The sequence below is a fragment of the Hippichthys cyanospilos genome, chromosome 10 (genome assembly GCF_059441005.1).
Source record: "Hippichthys cyanospilos isolate Australia breed blue-spotted pipefish chromosome 10, RoL_Hcya_1.0, whole genome shotgun sequence".
Taxonomy (NCBI): domain Eukaryota; kingdom Metazoa; phylum Chordata; class Actinopteri; order Syngnathiformes; family Syngnathidae; genus Hippichthys; species Hippichthys cyanospilos.
In genome coordinates this window covers 15,156,211-15,182,489 of record NC_142378.1, presented here as the reverse complement: position 1 = coordinate 15,182,489, position 26,279 = coordinate 15,156,211, and the positions used below count along the sequence as shown (strand labels likewise).

The 26,279-nt window shown below is 38.8% G+C and overlaps 2 protein-coding genes across 2 annotated transcripts; one reads left to right on the top strand and one right to left on the bottom strand.

The window, feature by feature from the left end:
- Positions 1-461: 461 nt before the first annotated feature.
- znhit6 (zinc finger HIT-type containing 6) lies at positions 462-17,811 on the top strand. Its single transcript, XM_088426461.1, has 10 exons — positions 462-852; positions 2,719-2,784; positions 4,121-4,227; positions 5,156-5,241; positions 6,580-6,683; positions 12,579-12,647; positions 12,834-12,914; positions 12,993-13,073; positions 14,172-14,296; positions 17,103-17,811. The coding sequence occupies exons 1-10, from the start codon at positions 737-739 to the stop codon at positions 17,336-17,338; spliced, it is 1,071 nt and encodes a 356-aa protein (XP_088282587.1). The 5' UTR covers positions 462-736; the 3' UTR covers positions 17,339-17,811.
- A 4,467-nt stretch (positions 17,812-22,278) lies between these two features.
- Positions 22,279-24,691, bottom strand: ccn1 (cellular communication network factor 1). Its single transcript, XM_088426333.1, has 5 exons — positions 24,470-24,691; positions 24,151-24,370; positions 23,694-24,038; positions 23,397-23,599; positions 22,279-23,278 (listed from the first exon to the last, which is right to left on the bottom strand). The coding sequence occupies exons 1-5, from the start codon at positions 24,515-24,517 to the stop codon at positions 22,976-22,978; spliced, it is 1,119 nt and encodes a 372-aa protein (XP_088282459.1). The 5' UTR covers positions 24,518-24,691; the 3' UTR covers positions 22,279-22,975.
- Positions 24,692-26,279: the final 1,588 nt, after the last annotated feature.

Sequence of the window (26,279 nt, the reverse complement as noted above, 5' to 3'; positions counted from 1 at the left end):
TAGCTGCTCAAGGAACATACTTCTTTTGTTTTTAAGAGGACCCAGCAATTTTGCTGAAAAAACAATTCAGGGATCTCTTCTTCATCATCTGGGATACGTTTTACTTCAGACCATCCTCTTGTTTATCATGAACTCCTGAAAACATCCTATCCAGGTCTAGATGGACGCTGGAAAAATAAACATATATATATATATATATATATATATATATATATATATATATATATATATATATATATATATATATATATATATATATATATATATATAATATTCAGATAGATAAAAAGTGCTGGTGCAGGTAAAATTCAAGTTCAATTTGTTCATCAGTTCAGTTTCTTTATTGCGTGTGTGTCCGCATGTAAATTGCGCACATGTATCAAACTGTACTCACAAATCAAATTCCCAGGAACCCTGTGACAGCTCTTTTCCGGTTCAATTTTGCTTCCGGTTCACGCAACTTGCGGAGACACACGTGAAGTGTTCAACTCAGGCGTTATCTCTTTTGTGTTTTTTGTTCAACTCCATTCCCATTTCCATTCGTGTAAAATGGCATCTTGGTTTTGGTTACGTCTCTTATGAAAACGATTGATTTTTGTTTTTACGCTGTACGTTTTGTTTTTAAAAAACAAATAAACACAAGAAATAGCTCCTCCTCACCCACCATTGCAAAGTGATCTTTTCCGGTGTCCGACGGAAGTGGTGTTGTGGTCCTTTGCAAAAGTTGCTACTCGTCATGTACAGTGGAGTTTCTCCATCCATACAAATAATGTCAACTGAGGAGACTTCAACCGGCAGAAAAAACCAAGACGAAGAGATGAAGGGGACGAAAAGAAGGATTTCTCTTTCGAAGTAAGTGTACGGAACTCCAAAGACGGAACTTTTGTTAAGCAGACTGCGTTTTATCATAAAGACTGCTATTTCAAATAACGTTTTCTTTTTTTTAACCCAAAATGCTGGTTAGCATTGAACAACTACAATAACAGCACAGTTAGTCATAATTGGGGTTATGATGGAATGGACTGAAATTACCCCTCGCGATGGAAACAAGGGGCAGCCATTTTACGTTGCCACAGTAACATAGTTCATATGCCACAGTTACACATATCGTTGAAATTACTGTTATCGAACTGTACAGTTTGCATCGACCATTCAGAGTACATTTCTCGAATAGAAACATGTGTCTGACGTTACGTTCTGCAGCGTTTTTGCTATGTACTTGCAATGGGCTTTGGTTTCATTTTACTGTTGATGATAAAATGTTATCCAGACGCGTTGTAAGAGAAAATTACCGGGTAGTGTTTGTTTTTTTTCAGAGTTTAAATTTACATGTCGCATTTATCCCGTATCATTTCAAGTTACTACGAGAAAGAAAGTTAAGTGTGGCAACGCAAAATGTCCAATGCGTCAAAAACACATTAAATGTTACAATAGTGTAGCGTGTATGGTGTGACTGGAGAGAGAGACAGAGAGAGAGAGGGAGAGAGAGAGAGAGAGAGAGAGATTGGGCGATCAAGAGAGACTCTAACTCTAAACCTAACCCTCCACGCAAATATTCTCCAGATCTGTTAGGTTTCGGGGCTGTCGCTGAGCTGAGCAAAGTTTCAGCTCCCACCTAAGAATATCTATTGGATTGGATTTACTCCTTGGTCATCCTGGCTCTGTGCTTCGGATTATTGTCATGTTGGAAGATTCAGCCACAACTCATCTTCAATGCTCTGACTGAAGGAAGAATATTGTTTCTCAAAATTTAACGATGCATGGCCCCATCCACCTTCTGCGTAACACAGTATAGTCGTCCTGCCCCATTTGCCGAAAAGCACCCCCAAAGCATGATGTTTCCACCCCATACTTTACAATCAGGATGGTGTTTTTGGGATTGTATTCATCTTTTTTTTCCTCCACACACAACAGGTGGAGTTTACACCAAAAATTTCGATTTTTGTCTCATCTACCCACATGACTTTCTCCCATGTCCCCTGTGGATCAGTCAGGTGGTCCCTGGTAAACTTTAGACAGGCCCACACATGTGCTGACTTTAACAGGGGAGCCTTCTGTGTAATTCATGATTTTAAACCATGATGCCGTAGTGTTCTACCGATAGTAGCTGTGTAGTTCTGGGCTGACTCCTCTCCTTTTTCATCATGATGGATGATTCATGAGGAGGGAGTTTACAAGGTGCCCCATTCTGTGGTAGATTAGCAATCATGTTTATCCTATTCCATTTTTTAAAAATTGCAACAATAGATTTATTCTCACCAAACTGCTTCCCAGTTACTCCTTAGACGTTCCTTGCTTTGTAGAACTCTTACTATTTTGTGTCTGGTGTCTCTAGAAAGGTATGTTCCATGGATGGATGGATGCTCCTCAATTTTGGATGTATGGATGGATATATGTGCATGCTCGTGTGAGTGTGTGTGTGTGTGTGTGTGTGTGTGTGTGTGTGTGTGTGTGTGTGTGTGTGTGTGTGTGTGTGTGTGTGAGAGAGAGAGAGAGAGAAGGAGAGATTCTGTGACATGAGATTGCAAGGTTGTTTTTTTTTGTTTTGTTTTGTTTTTTTTAATTCTAGCTGCTTTCTTATGGTGCCAACAATGAGAAACACAAGCTCCATGTATTTTTTCCCTCATACAGTAGATGTACGAAACAAAACATTTCTATAGTAAGGTATATAAATTGCTTTATGACTTGTTTAATTCAAGTTCCCAATTTTCCCAACAGTTGTGGTGTGTGCAGCTTTGGGGAGGCCAAGTACAAGTGCCCTGCCTGTCTCACAAAATCCTGCAGGTAACTGTTATATTGGGTTTGGAGTTTCTACATACTACAACTACAGTCATGGAATTGTAGCATCTTGGGCATGTTGTTAAGAAAAATATTATCTTAAAGTTTTGCTCCATTTACATCCTGGAATCCACGTTAAAATCCCACCCTCATTTGAGATCACAAACTAAAGTTTTGATCCAGATTAAAAACAGGATTGGATAACATAATCTAATATTTCTTTCCTCTTTGAACAACCCAATTTCGAGAATTGATTCAATCTGGTCCGGACCTCTATAAAAAGTCAGCTGGGAACATATCAACCTCCCCTGCATTACTAATAAGAAAATAATAATAATAATAATTGATGGATCAGTAACTATTTGATTCTGAAAGAAACACATTTCTAAGTTGTATTTCATTTATTACAGATTCATGAAGATTTTAAAGTACATTGAATTCCAACGAGTAAAGGAGGTGAATCCTCATTCGATTGATTTCCACTCTAAAAAGGGTATTGCATGATTAAAGGAAGCTCCTTCACTCACCATAACAAACAGTGCCCTTTATGATTATTGAACCCTTGGTTAAGATGCTTTCTTTAGCTTCTAATAAATTAGGTTTTTCTGGTCCAAATGAGATAGGACCAAAATTGATTAAAAACATAAGAAGAAATTTCCAACCTTTAACGATAAATCAGTTAAAAATAAGTAGCGAGACATACTTTCAGCTGCCAGTTGTGTAATATGTGTTATAAAAATATCTATTAGTTTTACTTAATACAGCATTTTAGACTGGCATAAATCCTTGTATTTGTTGGTTCTATATTTGTGATTCTGCTATAACATGCCCCTCCTGTGGGAACAATCCCTTGACTTCTGTTGATGTTGAAACATTTATCACATAATCCCCAAAAATCTGATGCCATATTGAAAGTCATGCCTGAAATTGTTGGGCTCCAGTCTTAAGCTTCTTTCATAAAGGCCTGTAATTGAAGGCATCAGTCAGCATTCTTTTTGCTTCTTTTATTTTTCATTTCTACATTGTTCTGACTTAGGTTAAATACCTGTCTCTTATCTGTGAAACTGCTGCTCGCATCAAACTTTTTTTTTTTTTTGGGTTATGTAAGCAGTATATTTCAGAATGTCATGCCACCTCTAAGGTTAAGCATTATCTGCTCTGGGATTTGATTTGATTGTATTGGAAGCTGTGTTTTTTTTTTTTTACTGAAAATAATTCCCGTAAAATAGAAATGACCTGTTCCATGGCTGAATATTTACTCAGCTTTTACTTTAATCATGTGGTCATTACATAACAATTTTAAATGTGTGAAAGTGATTTTGTGTCTATCTTTGTCTTGAAGTTTGTTTTGCGTAAAGAAACACAAGAAAGAATCAAGATGCAGTGGTGTCAGAAACAAAACTGCCTTTATGGACCTCTCGCAGATTGATGAAATGACTCTGCTCAGTGGTAAGCAAGTCTTTATTCCCAAGATTTACTCAATATATGTGGCTCTGGAAAATAGATGGATGGATTAGGTGTGGCATGAATAAATTAACAATGTGATCAGGCAAGTTTATATTACCATAAAAATATCATACAATTTCTTTAAAATGACAGTACATTAACTTAAATAAAGTGAATAGGGCAAACAAAAGTACAAATCAGCGCATCCTCGAGATGCAATGATTAATCATTACCTTAATTGAGAACCATTTTTGATAGTCGATTAATCATTTTGAGATCTAGTTTATTTTTAAATTAGCCAAGTTCTCAGTATGTCAGCTTCTCACCAGTAAATGCAGTCCTCCATGTAAGCAATATAAATTTCTAATATAAAACATTAGAAAGGATTTTTGTTCTACTGTCGAAAAAACTGTACCCCCCCAAAAAAAAGCTGGATCTCTGGACCAAACCAGTGGCTGAATTTTAGTAATCTCCTTTTTTTAAAGATGAAAATCAAAACTTAAAAAAAATAAAAAGAATGTGATTAATCTACAAAATACTTGTTAGTTTCAACTAGTGCAACCCTGCAACTCTAGGGCAGAAGAAAAGAAACAACAGCATTTCCTCGTTACTGACAAAGGACATCTGATAATGATACATTGCATACCGATAGAAACTATCTTTCTGCTATCTGGTAGATTCATTTATTTGTATGTAGTTTGATATTGGTTAATATATGTATGTTCGCATTGTCCATGAACATTTTTTGTTTTGTATTTTATGTATGTGACAACACACCCCAGGGCACGGGGATTTATGGTTTCAGTCCACGCTCTAATTTTAAGCAATAGCCTTGTCTGAATATAAGTCGAAGGACCAGCCAACCTTTGAAGGAAAGTTTCGAAACATGCGACAATTATCTGAACTACTTATGTTCCTTTCTTATTGGTAGACTACAGGTTCCTGGAAGATACAGGAAGATTTTCAGGTGGTGCCCAAAGAGACAATCTCATCTGTGCTCCTCATTTTTCAATGAAAGTAAGCCCTTTTGTTGTTTTGAACATACATTTCAAGTATTGCACTTTAGATGCTGAAAAGGGGCTTACATCTGAATGGAAAACAGAATTTAAATGCATCCTAAAGTTACTGCACTGGTCACTATACTGTAGTACAATAAAGTTTTACATTCGGCTTACAATATTACTATACTGTATTCAATTTGGAGTTGTTGTTTAATTTACTGACGAATGGCATAGTACTTTGGGTTGTCCACACTTTTGACAGAATCCTTGGATGGTTTATGGATGGCCACCAAATCTCCAAAAATGTTGGGCTGAATTAATGAGGTGCGAGATGGAAGGCCTTTATAGCGTGCCAAAGCTGTCAAAATAACCTTTGCAAAATAAAATATGTGGAGTTGTTAATTATTTCCTACCAAGGCATCAAAAGAAGTTGAACATTCATTATTATGTAATGAGCATATGTTTGTTGATTCGATCAAAACATATTCCTTTTAAACTGCATTTACGATTGCACAGAGTAATAGCTAGATGCAGTATATATTTCTTTCAGATCCTATAATTCTGTTGAAGAAATCACATCCATACTTTGATTTTTTTTTAATGCTTGAATTCATTAATGCTTCCTTGTGACAGCTTAAGGCAAGAAAGGCAAGGCAGCTTTATTAAAATAGTCTATTTCATGCATGAGATAACTCAGTGTGCTTTTTATGTTTGAAATCTAAGGGGTCAATCAATCAATATTACAAAGCTTCTCCATCCTCTGAGAGGAAAAAAAAGCAGATAAAGGCTTAGCACATGATGTGCTTTTAGATTTGGCTTCCAGACCATTGGAAATGCAGTAATATGGTAATAGGCTTGCCTTGCCCTATCTTTTTAGTAAATCTGTTTTACCGTCTCTCATTGCCTGCCAGTCTGAAGCCATGAAATTTAAATGAGCATCAGAAAGTTAAGTATTTTGCCCTTTTAAACTGTGAAGGCCCTGAAAGTTTAACACAGTCAGGTTTATTGATGCAGAACAGATGTTTGGTATTTAGACGTCTTTGTCTAAGAAGGCTACCTCCACCCACACTCTTTTCCACTGAACTGAAATGTCAGCCAACATTTGGTCTCAACAACATCTTGCAGCTTTCTCATACATCCTGTCATATCCTATCTAACAGTGTATTTTGTCACAATCTGCCTACCGTACCATCCTTGTGGGCTTTTTTTTTTGTTTGTTTCTTTGTGTGCCATTTGTAATCTTACGACTGCAGCCATATAAACACTTTTGTGTTTCTCCCTGTAATGTTGGCCACATTGGTAGCCTATACAGTAATGTGTGCATTAATCTTCAATACATGCTCTTGTTGCTCAGGCAAAGAAGTTGGTAGCGAATGCCAAAAAGATGAACATAATATTGAGAACCCTCCCCAGCACATTCACCAAGAGTAAAGAAAACTCCACTATCTTCATTGTAAGGTAAGAAGGCACTGCTCGGCGTAGCAATTTTTCATACAGAGGAATTTAACACATCACTGGTGTAGCATTTACAATATTTGTGAGGGTTTGTGCTCAGGTTTAACACCACACATGTATGCATTGTTCTCACCATCATAGGCCCATTCTATGATTACTGAGAATTTACATCAGTCTTAAGAATTAAGGAATAGCACTAGTATTTTTTGAGGGTAAAGGTAGCAGATTATTGCTGGCGTCAGGCCGAACCCATGTGTGTGTGTGCGCTGTACAAATTATTTTTATATTAGTGTTAAGTCATTAAGGTAACCACAAGGAGGCAGTCTTGCAAAGCCCCCTGGATGAAGTTATACTCCTTTGAAATTACTTTAACAGAAGAAAAGATACATTGATCTTCTTATGAATCAGTATGACGTCCAGTCAAACCACATCTGTGCTTTTGAAATCACTCAAACAACTAATACGCATACACAGCATTACGATGCACAGTGCACACAAATTTCAGGGCACAGGAAGATTGACATTTCATGCACCCAATCACACCTAAGGACAATTTAGTATGTCCAATATACCTGCCTTGCATGTTTTTGGAGTGTGGGAGGAAACCGGAGGCCAGAGCGAGGTGGATTTGAACTCTGGTCCCTGAACTGTAAGGCGAACGTGCTAACCACTGTTACACTGAGCCACCCAGGATTGATTCAATCGGGTAATATATTGCCATCATTTAGGGTATTTAAAAACTGATTTCTGTTTTTTTTTTTTTTTTTTTTTTAATCCTTCTTTTTATTAAAGTGGTCTGGTTAAAATAAACGCATGAGTCAGCTATTCTGTGACTCAACCAAGAAGCCTCTAAGCACCAATACTACTGAGATGAGACACTGTCTTGACAATAGAATAAGAATCATCCAACCACTCACCGCCCAACCCACACTGCTTAACAGGGTACACGTACAAAACTACTTGGAGTTATTATGCTTAAATAGCACTTTGCTTTTTACTGGACATTAACATTCATAAGCCTGAGTGAATTTCACATTCATATTCTTTCTTTCGGAAGCTTTATTGACAGCCTGCTAACTACAGTACTAAGTTTGGGTTTAAGCACACAAATCGTGTCACTCATTCAGCCACTAGGTGGTGCACCAAGACAACAAATGCAGGAGGACATACTTCAAGTCTTTGCGTACAGTGTTTTTGGTTTAAGTGCAGCAAAGGTCTACTTTGAAATATCCATCCATCCATTTTCTAGAGCCGCTTATCCTCACAAGGGTCGCAGGCTTGCTGGCTCAGCTGACTTCAGGCAGTAGGCGGGGGACACCCTGAATTGGTTGCCAGCCAATCGCATGGCACACACAGACAAACAACCATTCATGTACCCAATCACACCTAAAGAGAATTTAGTGTGTCCAATTCTTTTGCCATGCAAGTGCCATGCATGCAAATGGGTGACCATTGAAAAACTGCGTGTGTCTGCAAGAAAGTTACTTGTCGATCTATCCACCCAAAGATGTATGTAATTATACTAATTTTAAGGAAATTGCATAATGATGTTCATTGTCATATATTTATCCTTCTTATATTTTTCCAGTTTTTCTTTTCTTATTTTTCTTTCTAAAATGGGCACCTGTTAATTTTGACGCACACAGTTCCAAAAGGGCCCAAAGAAAACTCGGACTAGCGATGAAACGTGAGATGATGACACGGGATATGCCAATCTTGCAAGTGAAAAGCAACCATCTGACAGTAATGGAATGGTCTACATGATTAAATGTCTACTAATATTGAGGATGAGCAATTCAGAAAATTCAATGATGTGTATTGAATACATAGAATAAGAATAATGTGATTTGATTTCACAATACAGTCCCGAATTTGGACTTTGACTTTTGAGAGTCAACTCAATTCAGTTATACTTTATTAATCCGTTGGGAAGGTTCCCTCAGGCAAATTTGGTTTCCAGTACAACATGGCACCACAGCAGTACAGAAAGAATGAAGTGCAAGATTTGCCCAATTTTCTCAGAATTACTTATATATTCATACTCATAGACATCTGTTTATTATTTTTATAGTGTAAGCAAAACATTTATTACATTTCATCTGTTTAACCCTTGTGCACACACTTTGCAAACTATACACGTTGCGCTTTTCCCATATTTTTAAATGGTTTTAAAGGCGTGATAATTAAAGTTATTTATTTTTCCGTCAACCACTCACATTGTTCAGTGGCATCAGTTCTATCCATACATATGTAGGTTAAATTTATTAACACCCACAAAAAAATAAAAATGGTATGGTTTTGTCTTTGTCGCCTGTGAAGCGATGATGACACTTTTAAGACAAAGCCATTAACTGGTCTCTACCACCACCTTCGGTTTTGAGGTGAAACACAAGTCAACAAAGAATCTTCTGTTTGCTGACGTAGTTTGACCGCCACCCAACAGAGTGTTGCAAAAATCACAGGAAACTCAATGAAATAAATCCTATTAAAATGCATCTCAAAACATTTTATAATAATGGTTTTATATGGTCCAAAATCTGGAAAGTGATTATTGTTGTACGCAAAATCTCACAGCTGCAATCACATAGAAATGTCTGAATCGTTACACTTTCATCTGCTGGAAATTTCAGCTCCCTATTGTTTTTTCCTCTTTATTCTTTTATGATATAAAAAAAAATTGAAGGAATATCCATAATTTGTAACATCGGATTAAACAAGGGTCAAACAAACAGCTCATCCGCCAACACTTGTTTTCAGTCAGGTTTACCTGTGAATAATAGGCGGCGCATCCTGATCAGCAGCTCATTCCATATTTATCTCTTTCTTTTGTTTTTTACTTTTCATGCTGTTCTCGCCTTGGATTTGATCATTAACGGTGACACTGGCATTCATCCCAGGTATGCACTTTGCCTGAAATGACTTGAATACATTTTCGGACAAGCCCGTTTTTCCCCCCATTGTATTGCATAGTTTCCATTTGCTGTAACAACAGAATAATGATATCACACCTGGTGCCCCACCCTCATTTTCTTGCATGTAGAAACGCATCAAGGCCTCAACAGAAACAGTATACGTGGATACACACTAACGCTGTAAATGGATCACTATGCTGCTTAACGCCTTAGTTCCTCTGACTTGAGAGTAAGAGGAGCTGTTAAAGTCTACTCATAGTTGTGTAAGACATCTTCTCCCAGATGTGTTTATTCTTGCCTTAACATTGGCTTCGGTTTTGTTCGCTACAATGTCACCATGTAGAAACAAGACTTTATTTAATTAATATTTTATTCCTTCAAACCAAGCACACCCATTTTTTTTTATTTAATCAATAAAGGTTATTATTTTACTGTTGCAAGTCTCGCACACATTTATATTTAAACGATTAAGAACATACATGTGTATAAAAGTTGGGATTCCTCCCTTCATCCCACAACAGATGCTGGTAATTTATAATCCAAGACATTACCAATCCAGTATAGAATTCTTTGGGTGAATGCTCGTAATTGTTTGGTTAGTTTTAAATCAGACGCCTCTCCTGGTGTAACCTTCTGGATTAATTCAGGTTTCAAATTAGAGCTGTTCAATACTTTTTGGTATCAATACCAAACAAATTCCCATACCAGTTCACCTACATGATACAAAGCTATTTCAGGTTCATAAAATGTGATGGTATTTTAAATTATTTGTCCTGTTAAATTGTTTTTTTTGTTTTTTAACTTTCTTGTTGATTTCCCAACCATAATACATTATTGTTAAAGTTGTACAATTAACATAAATATTTAAGAAATAATAATTGAATTGGGGCCGGGGCAAACATGGAGATTGGAATCGAAGCAGGACTAACCTCATGTCAACCTCAAACGGGAAATAAAAATGTGCCTGAAAACACATGTATGCGTATGGTGAAAACAAGTTAAGCATTTAATTTTTACGGAAGCATTTCAGTTCTGCGCATGAAAACAATTAAGTGGGGGGCAGAGGGATTCAGTCTTGCCTGAAAACATGATCACGTATGAAAGCTCATTTATAATTTATAATAAATACTCCATTATATTGAAATATCTCTTTTTGCATAACAGTCCTGAAATGTATTACCATATTTGATTAACCTAAAAAAAAAATTGTTTTTCTTTGACATATAAAACCGATTGTCTTTTTTTCAAGTCTGTCTCTTCAGTTATAAATGAGTTTTGATCACATATAATCTTTTATGTTCTGTAATTATTTTCTAAATGAAATACTAGACACGTACATACAGCAAAATAACATGTGCTGGAATATTATTTGGGAATGTTTATATGTATGTGTGTGTACAAAAAAAAATATAATATATATATATATATATATATATATATATATATATATATATATATATATATATATATATATATATATATATATATATATACATATACACACACACACACACACACTTCATTTTCTTAACTATAAGCCGCAGCAATAAAAAACAAAAAACACTTTTGCCATGGATAAGCCGCACTGGACGACTGCACAAGCCACAGGTCATAACAACAGATGTTTATACAAAAAAGATGGTATATGGGAGTTTTAATATTTGTTTTAATTTATTTCATTTGTTTTTTAATTGTCTGCCAACAGCAACATCCTCTCTTCAACAGACTGAACATGCCGGCATGTTTAGTGTAGAATACTGCTCAGTTAAATAGCAGTTCAAACTCAAAATCAATACTTTCATAGCATCTTCTTCTGTCTCCTTTGTTTCATTGATGGATTATTTTAGTGAACAGAAACCCACTACACACATAATTCATATACAGTGGTACCTCGGTACTCGACCATAATCCGTTCTGAGGTGGTGGTCGAGCACCGATTTGTTCGAACACCGAAAGCAATTTTCCCATAAGAAATAATGGAAAGTATGTGTGCACAAGTAAATGTGCACAAGCAGTACATGATAAAGATAAAGATAAATAAAGCATTATAAACCATTTTGTATAATTTACTTACGTTTTGGAGAGTGGTTGATGGCATACAGGAATGGATGTGGAGAGGACGGGAGGGAGTTACTCCTTCCATGATGACGCTAGCTAACTGCGACGCGAGGTACACCGCGTTCATATTTTGCTATAATTTCCTTCTTCGGTTCAATAGTGGTCCTCATTGTTTTCCTCTTTGCCTTCCCCTTATCACTGTCTTTCTTTGGACCCATTATTAAGGGCTAGAGCAACACGAAAAAGTTTAAATCCGGGAAGAAATACTCGAACAAACGTCTTACTCCGCTGGCGGTCTGAGTTGAACTGGCGCTTACCCGCTGGCCGAGAAGGGCCGAGGAGCGCGTTCGGGTCGGCTCGGCTCGGCTAGTCGAGCACCGAAAATCTGTTTGAGGTCCGATGCATTATCTACTTGAATTTTTTGGTCGAGCACCGATTTGCTCGAGTATAGAGGCGGTCGAGTACCGAGGTACCACTGTATACAATCATAAATATATAACTACTATCATATAGACTGTATACTATATTTCAAATTTACACATCACAAACTTTTATACAAGGTCTTATTTTGATTCTTGTACAAACCAGTAATTTGTGTATTTGAAACCAGATCACATAGTGATTATACATATTTGTAATAATATGCTTTTAAAACTCATTTTGAGCACAGCCCATTGATTTGCGTCTTTTCAGTTCTATTTCATAGTTGTTGGATGAACTGACACCTTGAGCAGATGCACACATATCCTTGACTGGTGGACTGTCTCCTGTCGCTAGCAAAAAAAAAAAGAAAAAAAGAGGCAAATAAGCCGCACCAGACTATAAGCCGCAGGACTCAAAATCATGAGTTAGAAGTATAGTACGAATGTATATAGTTATTGTTGTTATTAGTATAATACTTAAACTAACTGAACTTTGTTTAATTTAGGGAAAACATGTTTCTGTGGCATTTGAAGATTTTGTTCCCTCAGAGTGGCACAGAATTCAGCCAGAAAAGGTAAGTTTCATGGCTAAATTCCATTGCCAGTATAAGTAAGTGCAGGTGTAAGGTGGCCTGTAATCTATGTCATTGTTTTCAGTTCTGGCCTTGATTGGGCCTTTTGAATTAACATAATACATGGATTAGCACTCATATGACATATTTTACTGTTTTTTTTTCAATTATACTTATTTTTCATTTTAGGGTCTGTGATAGGCTAAGTCTGGAAAAGATCTTGATGCCTTATATACACCCGACAATGTCAGACCCTATAGTACGCCAGAAGTAAGTCTTTTTTTTCTTTGGTATAGTTATTATCTGTGTACATCATAGCGTTGACCTATATGGAAAAAAATGTTTCAGGTTGAAGAGGTATGCATCTGCCCCAATTGAGGATGTCAACATTTTCATGAAGACAGAAGGACGACAAGCAAACTCAGTCAGGTGAGCCTGAGTGGGTAATGAGTTTTTACACTGTGTTTCATGGTACATAGCAGGGGTCACCAACCTTTTTGAAACAGAGAGCTACTTTTGTTGGAACTGACCAATACAAAGGGCTACCGGTTTATTTGAAGACACTTGTGTTTTTCTTTGAAATTATTTTTTTTACCCTTGTCCTTTGACAAATGAGAGACCTCTGATAGGGCAGAAGCTGCTTGTTTACCAAACATGTTGATGCAAGCTAGATAACACTAGCTCACACCTGAAAAAACCTATTGTGTCTCTCAACTTGTCACACTTAACCAGCGACTAAAATGAATTAAATTTAAATAGTCACTGCTTTATCAGTGCTGATGTTATTTATGTGTTTTTATTTGTTTGTTATCTAAATAAAATTGATGCTTTTACATGAAGTATATTCACGCGCTCTGTTTTAAAGTATTTTATTTTTTCCATTAAAAAATGCTTTGTGCTGGTAAGGGGCTACTTGCAGAAAGACATTTTACACAGAGGGTACATCATTGAACAAAGGTTGAGAAGCGCTGGCTATGAATGCCACATTCTGGAAGAGTGCTTTGATTGGCCCGTTGAGTGGGTGTCTGCTTGGGCAGTTCACTGTCTCCTTGTGCTTTTAACAAAATAAACAATCGCTCTACAACTGTCTTTGTATTGGCTTTGACAGGTTGTGGGGATTGTGCCATTTGCACCGCAGTACAGTCTTTTGGTAATGACAGCTCTGCAAAGTGTTTTTGAAACATGTTGAGCGTAAAAGCAAACCACATCTCCCAAGAATCTAGTTGACTATTTAGACAGGTGATGTATGACCATTCCTAATACTTGACAAGACTACTTAGAGGCAAGACAAGACTCATGTCATCCCAAAAAAGGATAGCTTTTAGGTGGATGGCAGCTGCTCCGCTTGACTTCGGTTTCTACTTCAGTCCATTTTCCTTAGAGAAACAGGATCACTGCATCAGAACTGAGCTTTTCATATTTCAATGTCTTACAAGACAGATGTTTGTCAGATTCACTCGATCGCTTAACCTGAGTGTTTTCATCATGTATTATTACAAATTGGTCTATTTCTTTTCTCCTTGATAGGTACCACAAGTTGGACATACAGAAGAGTCTAAGAGATAACCTGCGCAACAAAACACTGATTGAGTATCCTTCACTCCATGTGATACTGAGGGATCATTGGAATGACTTTGCATTGGAAGAAACAGGTAAATAACAGAAAAATGAAAAACAAGAATTCCTCTAATCCTCTTTGTGCATGCTGCCATCTGGAAAAAAAATGACTTGATGCTTAAAGCATCACCGGATGCCCTGCTTCATTGTATTTCTCTTGCCAAAAAAAAACAAAACAAAACTATGGTCTGCACAACATCACAAGGTCCAATTGAACATCAGCAGCAAACATGGCCAGGGAGAGGATCAAATACGGCTCACTGTTGAATTATCATGTGATGTGGAATGACATAGAAGGGGCTGTTGTGCCCGTGTCACCTGTATCCGCTCTGTGGAGTCTTACAGGTCATCATCATTTAGAAAATGTAATAATTTAAGCCAACACACACGCACACACACACGTGGCCCTTGACTGTTGTTTTGCGGTAATAAACAACACTTGCCCTTTATCGTATCGTTACTGTCAGGGCCATTCCGGCTGAATGACGAATTAGGTTATTCTTGTCTGTGTACGTGTATGTTTTCAATGATAAGCCCTAACTGTCTGGCCATTTTGATGTAAGTCAAAGAAACATTCATTGCACATGCCATGGCCTGGGAAGCTGGACAGGAAGTGATAGCAAGGTATCAGATAGTGGGACAGTGGCTTATATTGCAAGGATAAAGGCTTTAGACTTAGAGGCTGTCAATCCCCAGCATACCAAGCCTGTTGCACGCTGTGCGCAACGCTGAAACCGACTGAGAACATGACACACAGTACACTGGGTTCAGCAACTAGATTTCATGTGTGCTTCTGCTCAACTGTCAGCCTTTGGTTTTACTCAGATTTAAAACTTGAATCGCTGTTAACGCTTTCAGTGGCAAGTGTTATCTGAAAAGGCAACTTAAAGAGTGCCAGCCGATTTTGAGTATTTTGACGTGTCTATGTACACAGTGGTGGTACCATATAAAAAATTGGAGCCCATTCTTCACCTGGAAAAAGTAAGATTCTACCTTATTCTCTTCTCTAGTAATCACTGTTTGAAAAGATGCCTTTTTTGCACAACTTCGTTTCAATCTTGAACAAAAACAATAAAAAAGACATTTTAAAATGCCAAAATAACAGTTTACGTGTATATATATCGCCTTCTCTGCTGGCCTAACATAACCTGACATCATTATAACTATAATAATTATAATAACTATAATGAAAGTCCATTTCATTTGAAATTCATTTGTATTAAATATACAGTCTATATTGGATATATATATTTTTTTATTTATAAAATTACTCTCATTATTCTGTTCTTTTCCTACCATATTATATCCATTTGGTTACACTTCTCCTAGTGTTGTAGTTTTAAGTTGGAGTTTTTAGCCAATTAGAATTCAGCTAACTTGTGTCACCAGGCTGTATGTATGTAATCTGCCTGCTCCCGGAGGCTATAATAGCAAATCAAGTCATAAGATGCCCACTAGACGCCTCAAGTTGAACGTGACGTGAGTGGGTGCTCACTGCAGGAAGGCGGTGCAATGCCCAACAACCAAGCTACGCAGTGTTTTCTTTGCCTGGTTGCTTTAGAGGTGTAGCGTAGCTATTAGCGAACCTGCCCCGACTTGGCCTTATTTCCGACTGGGCTACCAGGGGCGTGAGCTTCATATTCAATTAATAGTAAAGAAATGAAATGATGTTGTTCTTATATTAAACTGCAATTTGTAATTCGGACTTCATAAAATTTCGTGTATTTTTACTTTAAATTATTTTTTTTTTTTTTAAGTTTAGACAACATCACGTTTAATGACAAGTCTGAATGAATATATGTGGGCTCCAGTCTATCCCTGTTCTGTTCCGGGCACTTGCCATTCCATCAACTGTTGCAGGGAAGATCAAAGTGTTCTGTACTGGACAAAACATGCAGTAGTATGGCATAGAGTCAGAAGCTATTTATTTTGTTTGTTTTTTAATCATGATGGTCTAGCTCTGTGTGTGAAGACTCATTCTGTTTCATCAGTACATAAACAGAAATACATAAATGTACCGGAACACAAAGTTGTTTGTTTGTCACTTGCAATTGTTCTTCTTTTGTCACTGAATTACACAATGCCACTGGACAGACTTCGCTATTATAATACTGAAGTCTGTGGCCAATGCTTAATTCATTCAACTGACAAGCCTAACCCTGTGTTGGTCACTTGGGTTTTTCAAACATGATTGGTCATGTGGGGTGTTTGCACACCCCAATGCACACAAATATGTTTTTTAGGGTTATTCATACAACTGAATCAACAATGTTCAAAACTCCATGGGCCGATGCAGGGTTAAGTGTTAAGAGGTCGTATTTCGTATGTAAGGCTATGAAGCCAAAACAGTGATGATATGTAAAAAGGAGAGGCAAACACAAGATTACAAAAGTTTTAAATAAAAAAAATTAATTTTTTAGGCAACATTTGTAATGATTCCTTCCTCGTGTTAAAAAGATTTTGGTTTTTGATGTACTTAGTTTTTCCATCAAAAGGTCAAACGTCAAAATTGTGTGACTATTTCATTAACCATGAGTTAAACAAACACACTTTAGTTTACACTTCCCAGCCTTTCTTTCTCACATGTCCACCCTTTTTCATTACATAACTCCTTGCTTGGCATTGTGCCCCGTCCTGAACACCAGCAAGGGGCCAAACCATAGCGTCATCTTCCCCGTCCTGCCTGAGCTGTCATTTTCTGTTTACACAGGATTCTAGCTGTGCATGAGCAAAATCATCACACTGAACATCTGCGTGTTAAGTCGGAAATGTCGCTAACTTTCTATTTCAAGAACAATTACTTGCTTTCATTTATATACAAATGTGGCCATATTGTTTCAGCTGAGTCTGCGTCATCCAACGATATGTCTGCAACAAAGACTGTCGCTGTGGACGGCGCAAGCAAGGACCTCCCACTTTGGTCCTCACCCCTGCATTGTGCTCCGACCACAAGCAGTAACTTCTTCACAGTGACACAGCCCATCCCTGAATCGCCGCCCCAACAGGAGAAAAGGCAAAGGAGAGAAGTAGGGATGGAAGAACTTGAAGAAGGGGAGATTGCAGATAGTGAAGAATGAGAATGAAAGAGGATTGTGAGGAAAATAGTGATAAAATACCATGTGATGTCATCAAGCAAAAAGGAAGAATGAGCTTGAAAATTGTACTGTATCACCTAAATATCAATCTTTCAATCAAGTGTTGATGACTGTCTGATTGCCAAAGAACGTGCAAAGGTGAGAATGACTGAAACTTCAGTTGAAAATACTTTTTACTGAAAATTGGCAACAAGTCTATAGTCACTATAAATTAGACCAATTAACTATTTTTTATTTATTTGTTTATTACAAAAACAAATATGACCAAGGAATTATTTTAGCCTTTTTACAAAACAAAAAAGAAATCAGCATCATGTAAATGAAGCGCGATCTCTGATTTGTTTGCAGTTTGTGTATTTTCATTTTGTATTCCCAAGTGCGGGTCTTACCTGGTCATCATTGTAAATGGTGATGAACTGACCTACCTGGTTGAATAAAGATTTTCAAAAATGTTATATTTGCCATGCTTTCATTTTGACATTGAAGGTATGCATCATGATTTTGCAACCCTAATACAAAAAAAAAAGGGGGGGGGGGGTGTCCACCCAATCGGCAATCAAATTTAAAAATAGGTCGTATAAAAATATATACCTCAAAGGTACGCCAGAACTGTTTTTTGCGACACCATTTTCTGTACAGACCTTTCTTGCATGGTAGTAGTTTCTTTTAGCCTCAATCAACTGGACCAAACAACCAATCGCCTTTAACCCCAAATGGTTATGGAAACAACATTAACTAGCTTTGGATAATGCTTTTCTTGCATACGTACACCCATTCATCCATCCATTTTCTAGAGCCGCTTATCCTCACAAGGATTACAGGCTTGCTGGTGCCTATCCCAGCAGGCCTCGGGCAGTAGGGACAACCTGAACTGGTTGCCAGCCAATTGCAGGGCACACAGACCAATTCACGCACCCAATCACACCTAAGGACAATTTGGTATATCCAATACACCTGCCATGGAGCCGCCCGCATATGTACGCAGTGTTGCAATTTTAAATACGTAATGTTAATGTATTGCAATGTGGATAAGGCATAACACAGCAGTACTTCAGAAGGACAACAACAACCAAAAAAAAAAAAACATTTGCAAAGACCATCTTGACTTGCGACTCCAATAGCAAGTCTCGGCGCATCACCTTTTGGCTGAGAGGCTGATTCTACATGTAGGCTTAAAAATACTGGATTTCATTAAAGATGATATTAGCAGAGATTTTCCAAAATAGCACATAGCCCATATCATACAAGAATATTACCTGTCACTACAAAAAATCTACAGTTGCTTAATCAAAATGTTAACTAGTAGGAGGCAGCCAAGTACAATACTTCCTCAGTCTGCTTGTCAAGAAGCAAAACAGGGAGTTATTGACCTCATGGTAGCTAACTGGTGGCTTCACTCTCTCCATTGCAAATGACTTTAAGGACACTGTTGTATGTGTAATGTACATATGACATTTTATATGTAACTAAATGGTAGTCGCTTTTTGTTGACGTTAAATGGTAACGGCTAGCGAGCTAATACTTAATCGTGATTGCTAACCGGTTAGCATAGTCAAATTTTGTAGTCTTAAAATTCTAAAAAGAAAGCTTTTTAAAGTCCATCTGCTTTTCCTGCATATCATGGCCACCTTTAACCAGACCTTGGGCCAAAAGCTGAGCACTCGAGCTGAGTCTATCACTGCAAACTAGTCCTGGTTGTCCTGACTGCCAGATCGCCTTTAGAATGCGGCAAATATATCTCTACGATACAGTGAAGTTTGCGGACAACACAGCCATAGTGGGATTTCAAACAACGATAAATTGAAGAACGTGTGGTGGAGTGGTGTAAAGATATCCTTCACATTAATGTCAAGATGATGGTGGGAGAGGACTGATAGACTTCACCAAGTACAGATGCTCCGTCGCGAGAGTAAAATTCTTTGATCATTGCCTCATCATATTAACAGCTTACAGTATGTAATTTCAAACCAAACCGACACACAAGATTCACATTTAAATGTTAATCTTTTGATCCTGGTCTCATTTTTCAACAACTAATGCAAATGAACCTTGACTTTTGTGACAGGGTGTCCCCTGGTTTGCACACATGCTGTACATGCCGTATTCTTACCTAATGTTAGTCGAGTACAACTGCAGCGCCAGCAATAATTGACCGTCTAGCCCGTTGGTGGGGCCAATGTTTATGGATGTGTTTTTACAGCCAATGCTAACATCTTTTGGTTGTGAAAACCCTGTTGACGGACTTTGAAGTCCAAGCCTGTGATGACGCATTTTCCAGCCGTTTGCAGTTGGGCAATGATCTCACATCTGAGTGCATCCCTTCTCTCAGGACAACCAATGAACCTAAGACCTCTAACCGCTAAATCTGAATGAATGATGCTATACAACATTCAAACTTTGCTGTGACTTATGGACTATGCTTGATCACTACTCAAAAGCAGAGCCCTGGATTAAACAAGACATTTCAGCCATGCTTGTAGTTTGATCAAAGTTTGATCAATCAAGCAATCCAGGGAGGAAAATGCCTGCCCCTAAAATTGGAAATATTGGAGTGAGTGTTCAATTATGTTTAGGTTGAAGTGAATTTTCATTCTGATTGATCAGAGGTTTTGGACACTGATGTGATGCTAAGCTTAATTACAATACACAGCGAAGATAAGTCAAAAATCTTCTTTACAATAAAATGGTTCTTTGCAGTCCCACAATTCTACTCTGAATTAAGCAGAAAACTCAGAAAACCCAGATTTTGTAAACAGGTAAGCTGTTGTTGCGGGATTTGTAAGATTTGAGCAACTGTAGTGTAATTTTCAGTCCATAGTTTGTGGCAAAATGGCCGCCCCGAGAGATGAAAACGGCAGAACTGAGTATATAAATACATATTTTTTACTTGATTTTCCTGAATGCCATTTATTGTACTGTACAAGAAAACTTCGTCGAATCCTTCCGCCTAGAAATGTGACAAACACAGCAGAATCCTGGTCCGCTGAAATCCAACGAAGCCAAGATCGAGCCTCAGGACGTTTCGGATACTATCCCATTTAAGATCATGCTGAGTTCTATATTAAATGAAAGAGACCAATGCAAAGTTTGTTTACGTGTTGATTTTGTAAAACAAATATTTTTGAGAAAACAAATCCGTTTTGTTGTTTTTTTTTACTTTCTGACCAAGCTAATGGGAATACTTGGAGCCCACCCTGCGCATTTCAAATAATGTTTTCTTTTCAACCAGCAGATGGTGCTTTTTCAACATGACTTTCACTCAAAACCTTCCTTTCTGCCTTTCAGTTCCTCAGAAGTGCATATCAGCTTGATTGAGTGTATAGACTTATAGGTCTGTAAAAATACCAACGTTGATGTTCATTAACCTCCAGCATGTTGTAATGCCAATTCTTCATCCCGCTGTAACTCTTTGGTGTTTTCATATTACATAGTGCAAGATCAAGTTTTAATGTGTATGCATTCGTCCTAGAATACTTTGAGCTTAAGGGATGAGGTTGCCACTGAGATATTTAACTGCTTGGGCGCCTGTCTATGAAAATGTGTTTTTTCTTTTCTTTTTTTTTTTTTCCCTGTGCCCGTGAGCATAATGGAAGTTAACTGCATAGTTGAGCAGGACCTGAATGATCTTGAGCTGTCCCCAAAGCCAAAGTGAAATAGTTTTGCCTTCCCAGCTGCACCTAAATCGAAAAGGATCGCTACGGATGACTGATAGGACTAATCGCATAACATTCAAAAAAACGTTACATAACCAAGTTTAAGTGTATTGTGTTAACAAGGCAAATGGTTGCATGGCACTTTGTAAGTATAAGGCACCGGTGAAAACGTGCCTTTGGGAAGTAGCATAAAGGCAAAGTGCAAAAGCAAGACTCTTGAAGTGTTATGACTATAAATCAGGGCTGCAGGGGAAGCCTCACGTCTCTGTGATTAGGTAAACTTTCAAGTCTTTCATGTGAGCAATCAGTAAAACTTAAGTGGGCACATCCTGTGCCGTATGCAGCTCCATCAGAGACAACGTGTCATGATGCACTCTAATGAGAATTTCCCCAGTCCGATCAGACCATCCAAGAATGCCTTCTACAAAGAAATATGATTTATAGTTTGTAATTAGATGAAATGTGTCTTGTGGAAGCCAAGTGAGTACAAGGGAGTGTTTGTATATTTTTAGACCGTCCTAGCTAAAGTGAACATGCTGCTCTGAAATACTTTCCAACATCTGCCGCCCATCAGGATGTCTGCTTTTTGAGCCACTACTGCATTCCTGAACCACTCCCAATACCTGGATCAAAAAAAGACAAGCCTAACCTGTGGTAACCCCTGAGCTCTCACTACCCCACTTCAAATCACGCTAGGTATTTAGCACCAGGTGCGGGGCTCCACCATCATTTTTTTCCTTCTCACTCAAGAGACATAAAAGTAACAGACATCGGAAGCACGGGTTCAGGTAAACAATAAAAGATCTGGCGCTTATGCGAAGGTATCGACACAAAGCATCTTACGTTAACTACAAAAGCAACATGTCACCCATTTCAAAAAACTTTTTTTTAATGCCTGTTGATGAAACCAAGAAACGGGATAGCTCATGAATTAGATCAACGATGGCAACCTTCACCTATCGGGAGCAACACTTAGGACTCGGCACAACTCGCATAGTCATTACACCTCGTGGACCTTATCCCCCCTCTCACAGTCATTCAAGTGTCAGTCTTGGCCAGATCAAATGAAAAGATCTCGCTTAAGAATAGCATTCCAAAGCAATAGAAAGTCAGCCGAGAGCCTCCAAGGTGTTATATAAGAGATCAGCCCTGCTCGGTGTCTGAGAATTTGTGTGCAAATTGCTCTAACAGCAGCAATTGCTTTGGAAATGTTGCGGAGGAATCGTGATCGTGTGTGTTGCGCTTGAAACCCAGCAAAATGGCACGCTGTCATATTTCATAAATAAATTCATTTTATTTGAAGCATATAAAATTAAATCATTTTACAATTTATTCCAGTATGTCTTTTAATATCCAAATAAAGTAGCTACATTTCCATAGATAAATAATATTATTAAGAATGCTAAAAAAAAACAAAAAAAACATTCATTCATTCTTTGACATGTTTCGTTTTGTCCTTTTCATGAAGGGTGTTCGCTAGCTGCCACAAAACATGAACGATAATGCCCACGTCAGGAAGTCATGAAACCACGCACCTGATAAACAAGTTGCGAGGTTACATTTGTGGGATGGTCTGCTAATTGATCTTACGTGTGCGCATATGTACATATGCGCTCACAAGTCTACAGTTTTGGCCATGTCAGATGTTGAAGATCAAAATATACACAGTGAATGGATATCAGCAAATAAGGTAAATGTACAAATGTTAATTACATCTTGCTCCATAACGAAGCAGGCATAGATGCTCCCTTAATATGAAGCCAATCTTAGTTAAGAGTGCTGATGTAGTCACAGCAAACAGTGCACTTCATAAAGTCCTCCTGATGTAAGCCCGCAATTCCTTAGGAATCTAGTTACAACAAGAAGCCGGTCGTTGTTTTGGCGCCTTATTTACACCCCTGCGTTCATCTGGACGGCCACTGGCTGCCACTTTTCTCGCTTGGGGGTTAAGGAAAGTCTTCAGCGATCAGTCTCTGAACTTGTGGATATCGTTGGAGAGGCGATAGAAAGGGTAGGAGGCTTCGTTTGCGTGGGGGCAGTTGTAGGTGCACTTGCAGGACTCGATCATCATGATGTTCTTGTTGAAGGTCTCGCCATCCTCGCAGCGGAACTTGACTCGGATGGTTCTGGTGTCGTGGGGGCTGCAGCAGCGACCATCCACGCAGGCTCCGCAGTACTTGGGTCTGTACTTCTTCAAGCTGGAGCAGCCGGCGTAGGTGAACTTCACTGGCTGGCTGGACTTTTTGGTTCTGCTGCATTTCTTTCCTTTCTGCAAATGAATGGACACAGTGGGACCTTAGCCAAAGAGTTCACGCCCTGAAGAGACCTACTCTTACTATGCAAGGCATTACACAGTGCGGAAGTGGCTGAAAGTGGCTGAAGGTTACCTTGAGACTAGAGTACGGGGACTGGGTGCATGGTCGCACTTCACAGATTCGAGTCTCCTTGACCAGCTTGCACTCGCTGTTGTTGTTGGTGACTCTGGTGGAGATGCCTGTTCCACAGCTCTTGGAGCACTGAGACCAGGGTGTGGTTTGGATGATGCACTTCTGGTTGTCAAACATGTGAATCTCAGCTTGTGGCCTGTAGGCTGTTGTGAAAAGAAAAACGACAAATACATCTCATTAGCAAACTTGACTCACACTTTTAGGCCGTAAAGATGACGTGTAAGTGTGCTTTCTTACCAGCGAGTGACTTGAGTCCCCCTTTGACTATTGCGATCAGCTCATTTCTCTTGGTAAGGTCTCTTTCCAGTTCATCGAATGTCTTGTCTTTGCCGAAGATCTTCTCCAAAATGTCTGTGTCCTTTCCATCATCGCACAGCCATTCTTCACAGCACTGGCCTGGTAACTTCACCAGCCTTGGGTTGGCACAGCCCATGTTGGGCAGTGAAAGCTCTTGAGGGCACAGCGGGACGCATCCCACAGCACCGTCGATGCATGTGCACTGGTGTTTACAATTTGGCTGGAAGCTTTCACCGTTCTGGTAGATCCGACTGCTGTACTCGCAAGGTCTGCCCTCTAACTTGGCTGCAGGAGGGAGAAAAAAAAAGGTAATGTCACTCTTCCGCAGTGCTCAAATTTTGTTGAAATTCGTTCCAATGCGAGGAGCGGTGGGTGCATACACATGTGTTCCACATACCTCGACAGATGCCACGAGTGGTAGCAGCAGCAGAGGTTGCTCCAAAGTTACACTCCAGCCCTTTGGTGTGGTCGCAGGGCTCAGTTAGACTGCAGTCCTCATTCAGCTGCCTGGCGCAAACTTTGCAACAACCGCAACCGTCAAGGACCACGCTGACACCAGGTGCGCACTTGGGCATCTCCATTGGGCACTCACACACAGCTGAGCAGGAGGAGAAAACCTGTACACACAAGAGTAAAATTACATTAGACTGTGATCTCCCCTTCAAAAGTTGTGCTCACTACCCTCTATGTGTTTAGTGACAAACTAAATAACCCACCATGTTGATGCTCCCCAGGAAGGTAACGGCAACAAAAATCATCATCATCTTGGAAAAGTTTCTTGCGAGCAGGAATCCTGGTCTTGGAAGAAGAAGAATTGACCAATTCTGTCCTGTTGGACGTGAAGTATTCCTTCTTGTAGTCTTGCTGCGTTCGCTTCTGATCTCTGGAGGTCCAAAGTGGGCTTAGTGAAGCGCTCAGTATTGTCTGCTGAGCTTCGGCTCCCTCCTCACTTTTATACTCTACTAGGAAGCTGACGTCGTCCCCGGGCTGCCTGCTGAACTGTTCCCAAACTATGCCAGGAATGTTTCTCGGCCTTTTTCCATCCAAGACATAAGCTCCGCCCTGTCTAAACTGTGTGCTTTTTTTCCCTGTCTCCCTCTCAAATGGATTTTTTCCCCCAACGATGTCCATACGAATGCACTTTTTCCTCTCACAGTTTACCTTCTTGTTTATCATAAGGTCCTTTCACATTTTTGCTATCAAAGCGGACTTCAACTGCCTGGGGTGGGGGAGACTGAATGAGTTATGAAAGATTCGTTTTCATGCCATTTGTGTGTACCCAATACTCAGCTTTATTTCAAATGTTTTTTTTTTCTCCAATATCATATGAACGTGGGTTCAATTCTTTTCCGGTTTAGCGATAGGCTATTCAGAATGTGACGACGTCATCATTTTCCTGCCTTGTCATGACGTAATCTCATAATAACTGTTTGTTAGACGCACATTTATAAGATGTCACCGTGGAAACTGTTTACAACAGCAGCAGCTTTTTCACATGAGAATCTGGACGTGCGGGCTGCAATACGTCTAAGAGAGTCTATTTCTGTCTCCCCGTTGCCTTTATTCTGCGGAGTTAAGCGCTTCCAGATGCGCGCCACAACGCAGACGTAACTATATTACCATATTTGGTATGGCAGTAGCCTACATTATTAACATATCCGCCCACCCCTTCTTTTGGCAAGCAGACGGCAAAGCATTCCTGACAGCTTAAAGGCTTGTTAAATATGTTCTTCGTGCAGGGAAATTCCTTTGCTTTCATTGCTTGGGGCAGTTGTAACTTTTCATGCCATTTCCGAGGGGGGGAATGTAGGTCCCGTTACAGATAAAGCCATTTTCCACAACAAATGGAGTGGTGTTGGTGAGATTGACACAGACTTCGTTTGGATTTAGATACGTGCATTAATAATGATAATAATAATAATAATAATAATAATAATAATAATAATAATAATAATAATAATAATAATAATAATAATAATAATAATAATAATAATAATAATAGATCAAAGCCCATCTGTGCAAAGAGCAACACGAGTTTTTGTTTTCCGTTATGCCTGGAATATGTATGACTAGTTTTCAAGAGTGTAATAGTTTATTCAAGAATCATCACTCAGAACATAATCAAACACGGCTACATGAGCGCTCCCGGTGAGTGTTTGTTCTCAATTTACCCATATGACGCATAACAAATTGCCCACCTATATATGGGCACGATGTGACTAAATCTGTACCGTGTGCGATGTCATCGAGGTTGACACGTTAAAACAACGGCTCAAACAAAAACTTTTTCTCCGACCTTTATGGCATTGTATGAGCACGTTTATTTTACAGACACTAGATGGGGACATTTAGGAGGATGGTCGTTTTTGATGTCCCTTAGTTGAACGTCATCTGGCGACCTCCCGTTTGCTATTGTTTTTTGGTGAAACGCAGATCCACGAATTGCGTGGTGCGCGAGGCTTCAGACTGGGGGCGTGTCTCTGTGCGTGTGTGTGTGTGTGTATGTGTATGAAGATCAGTGAAACC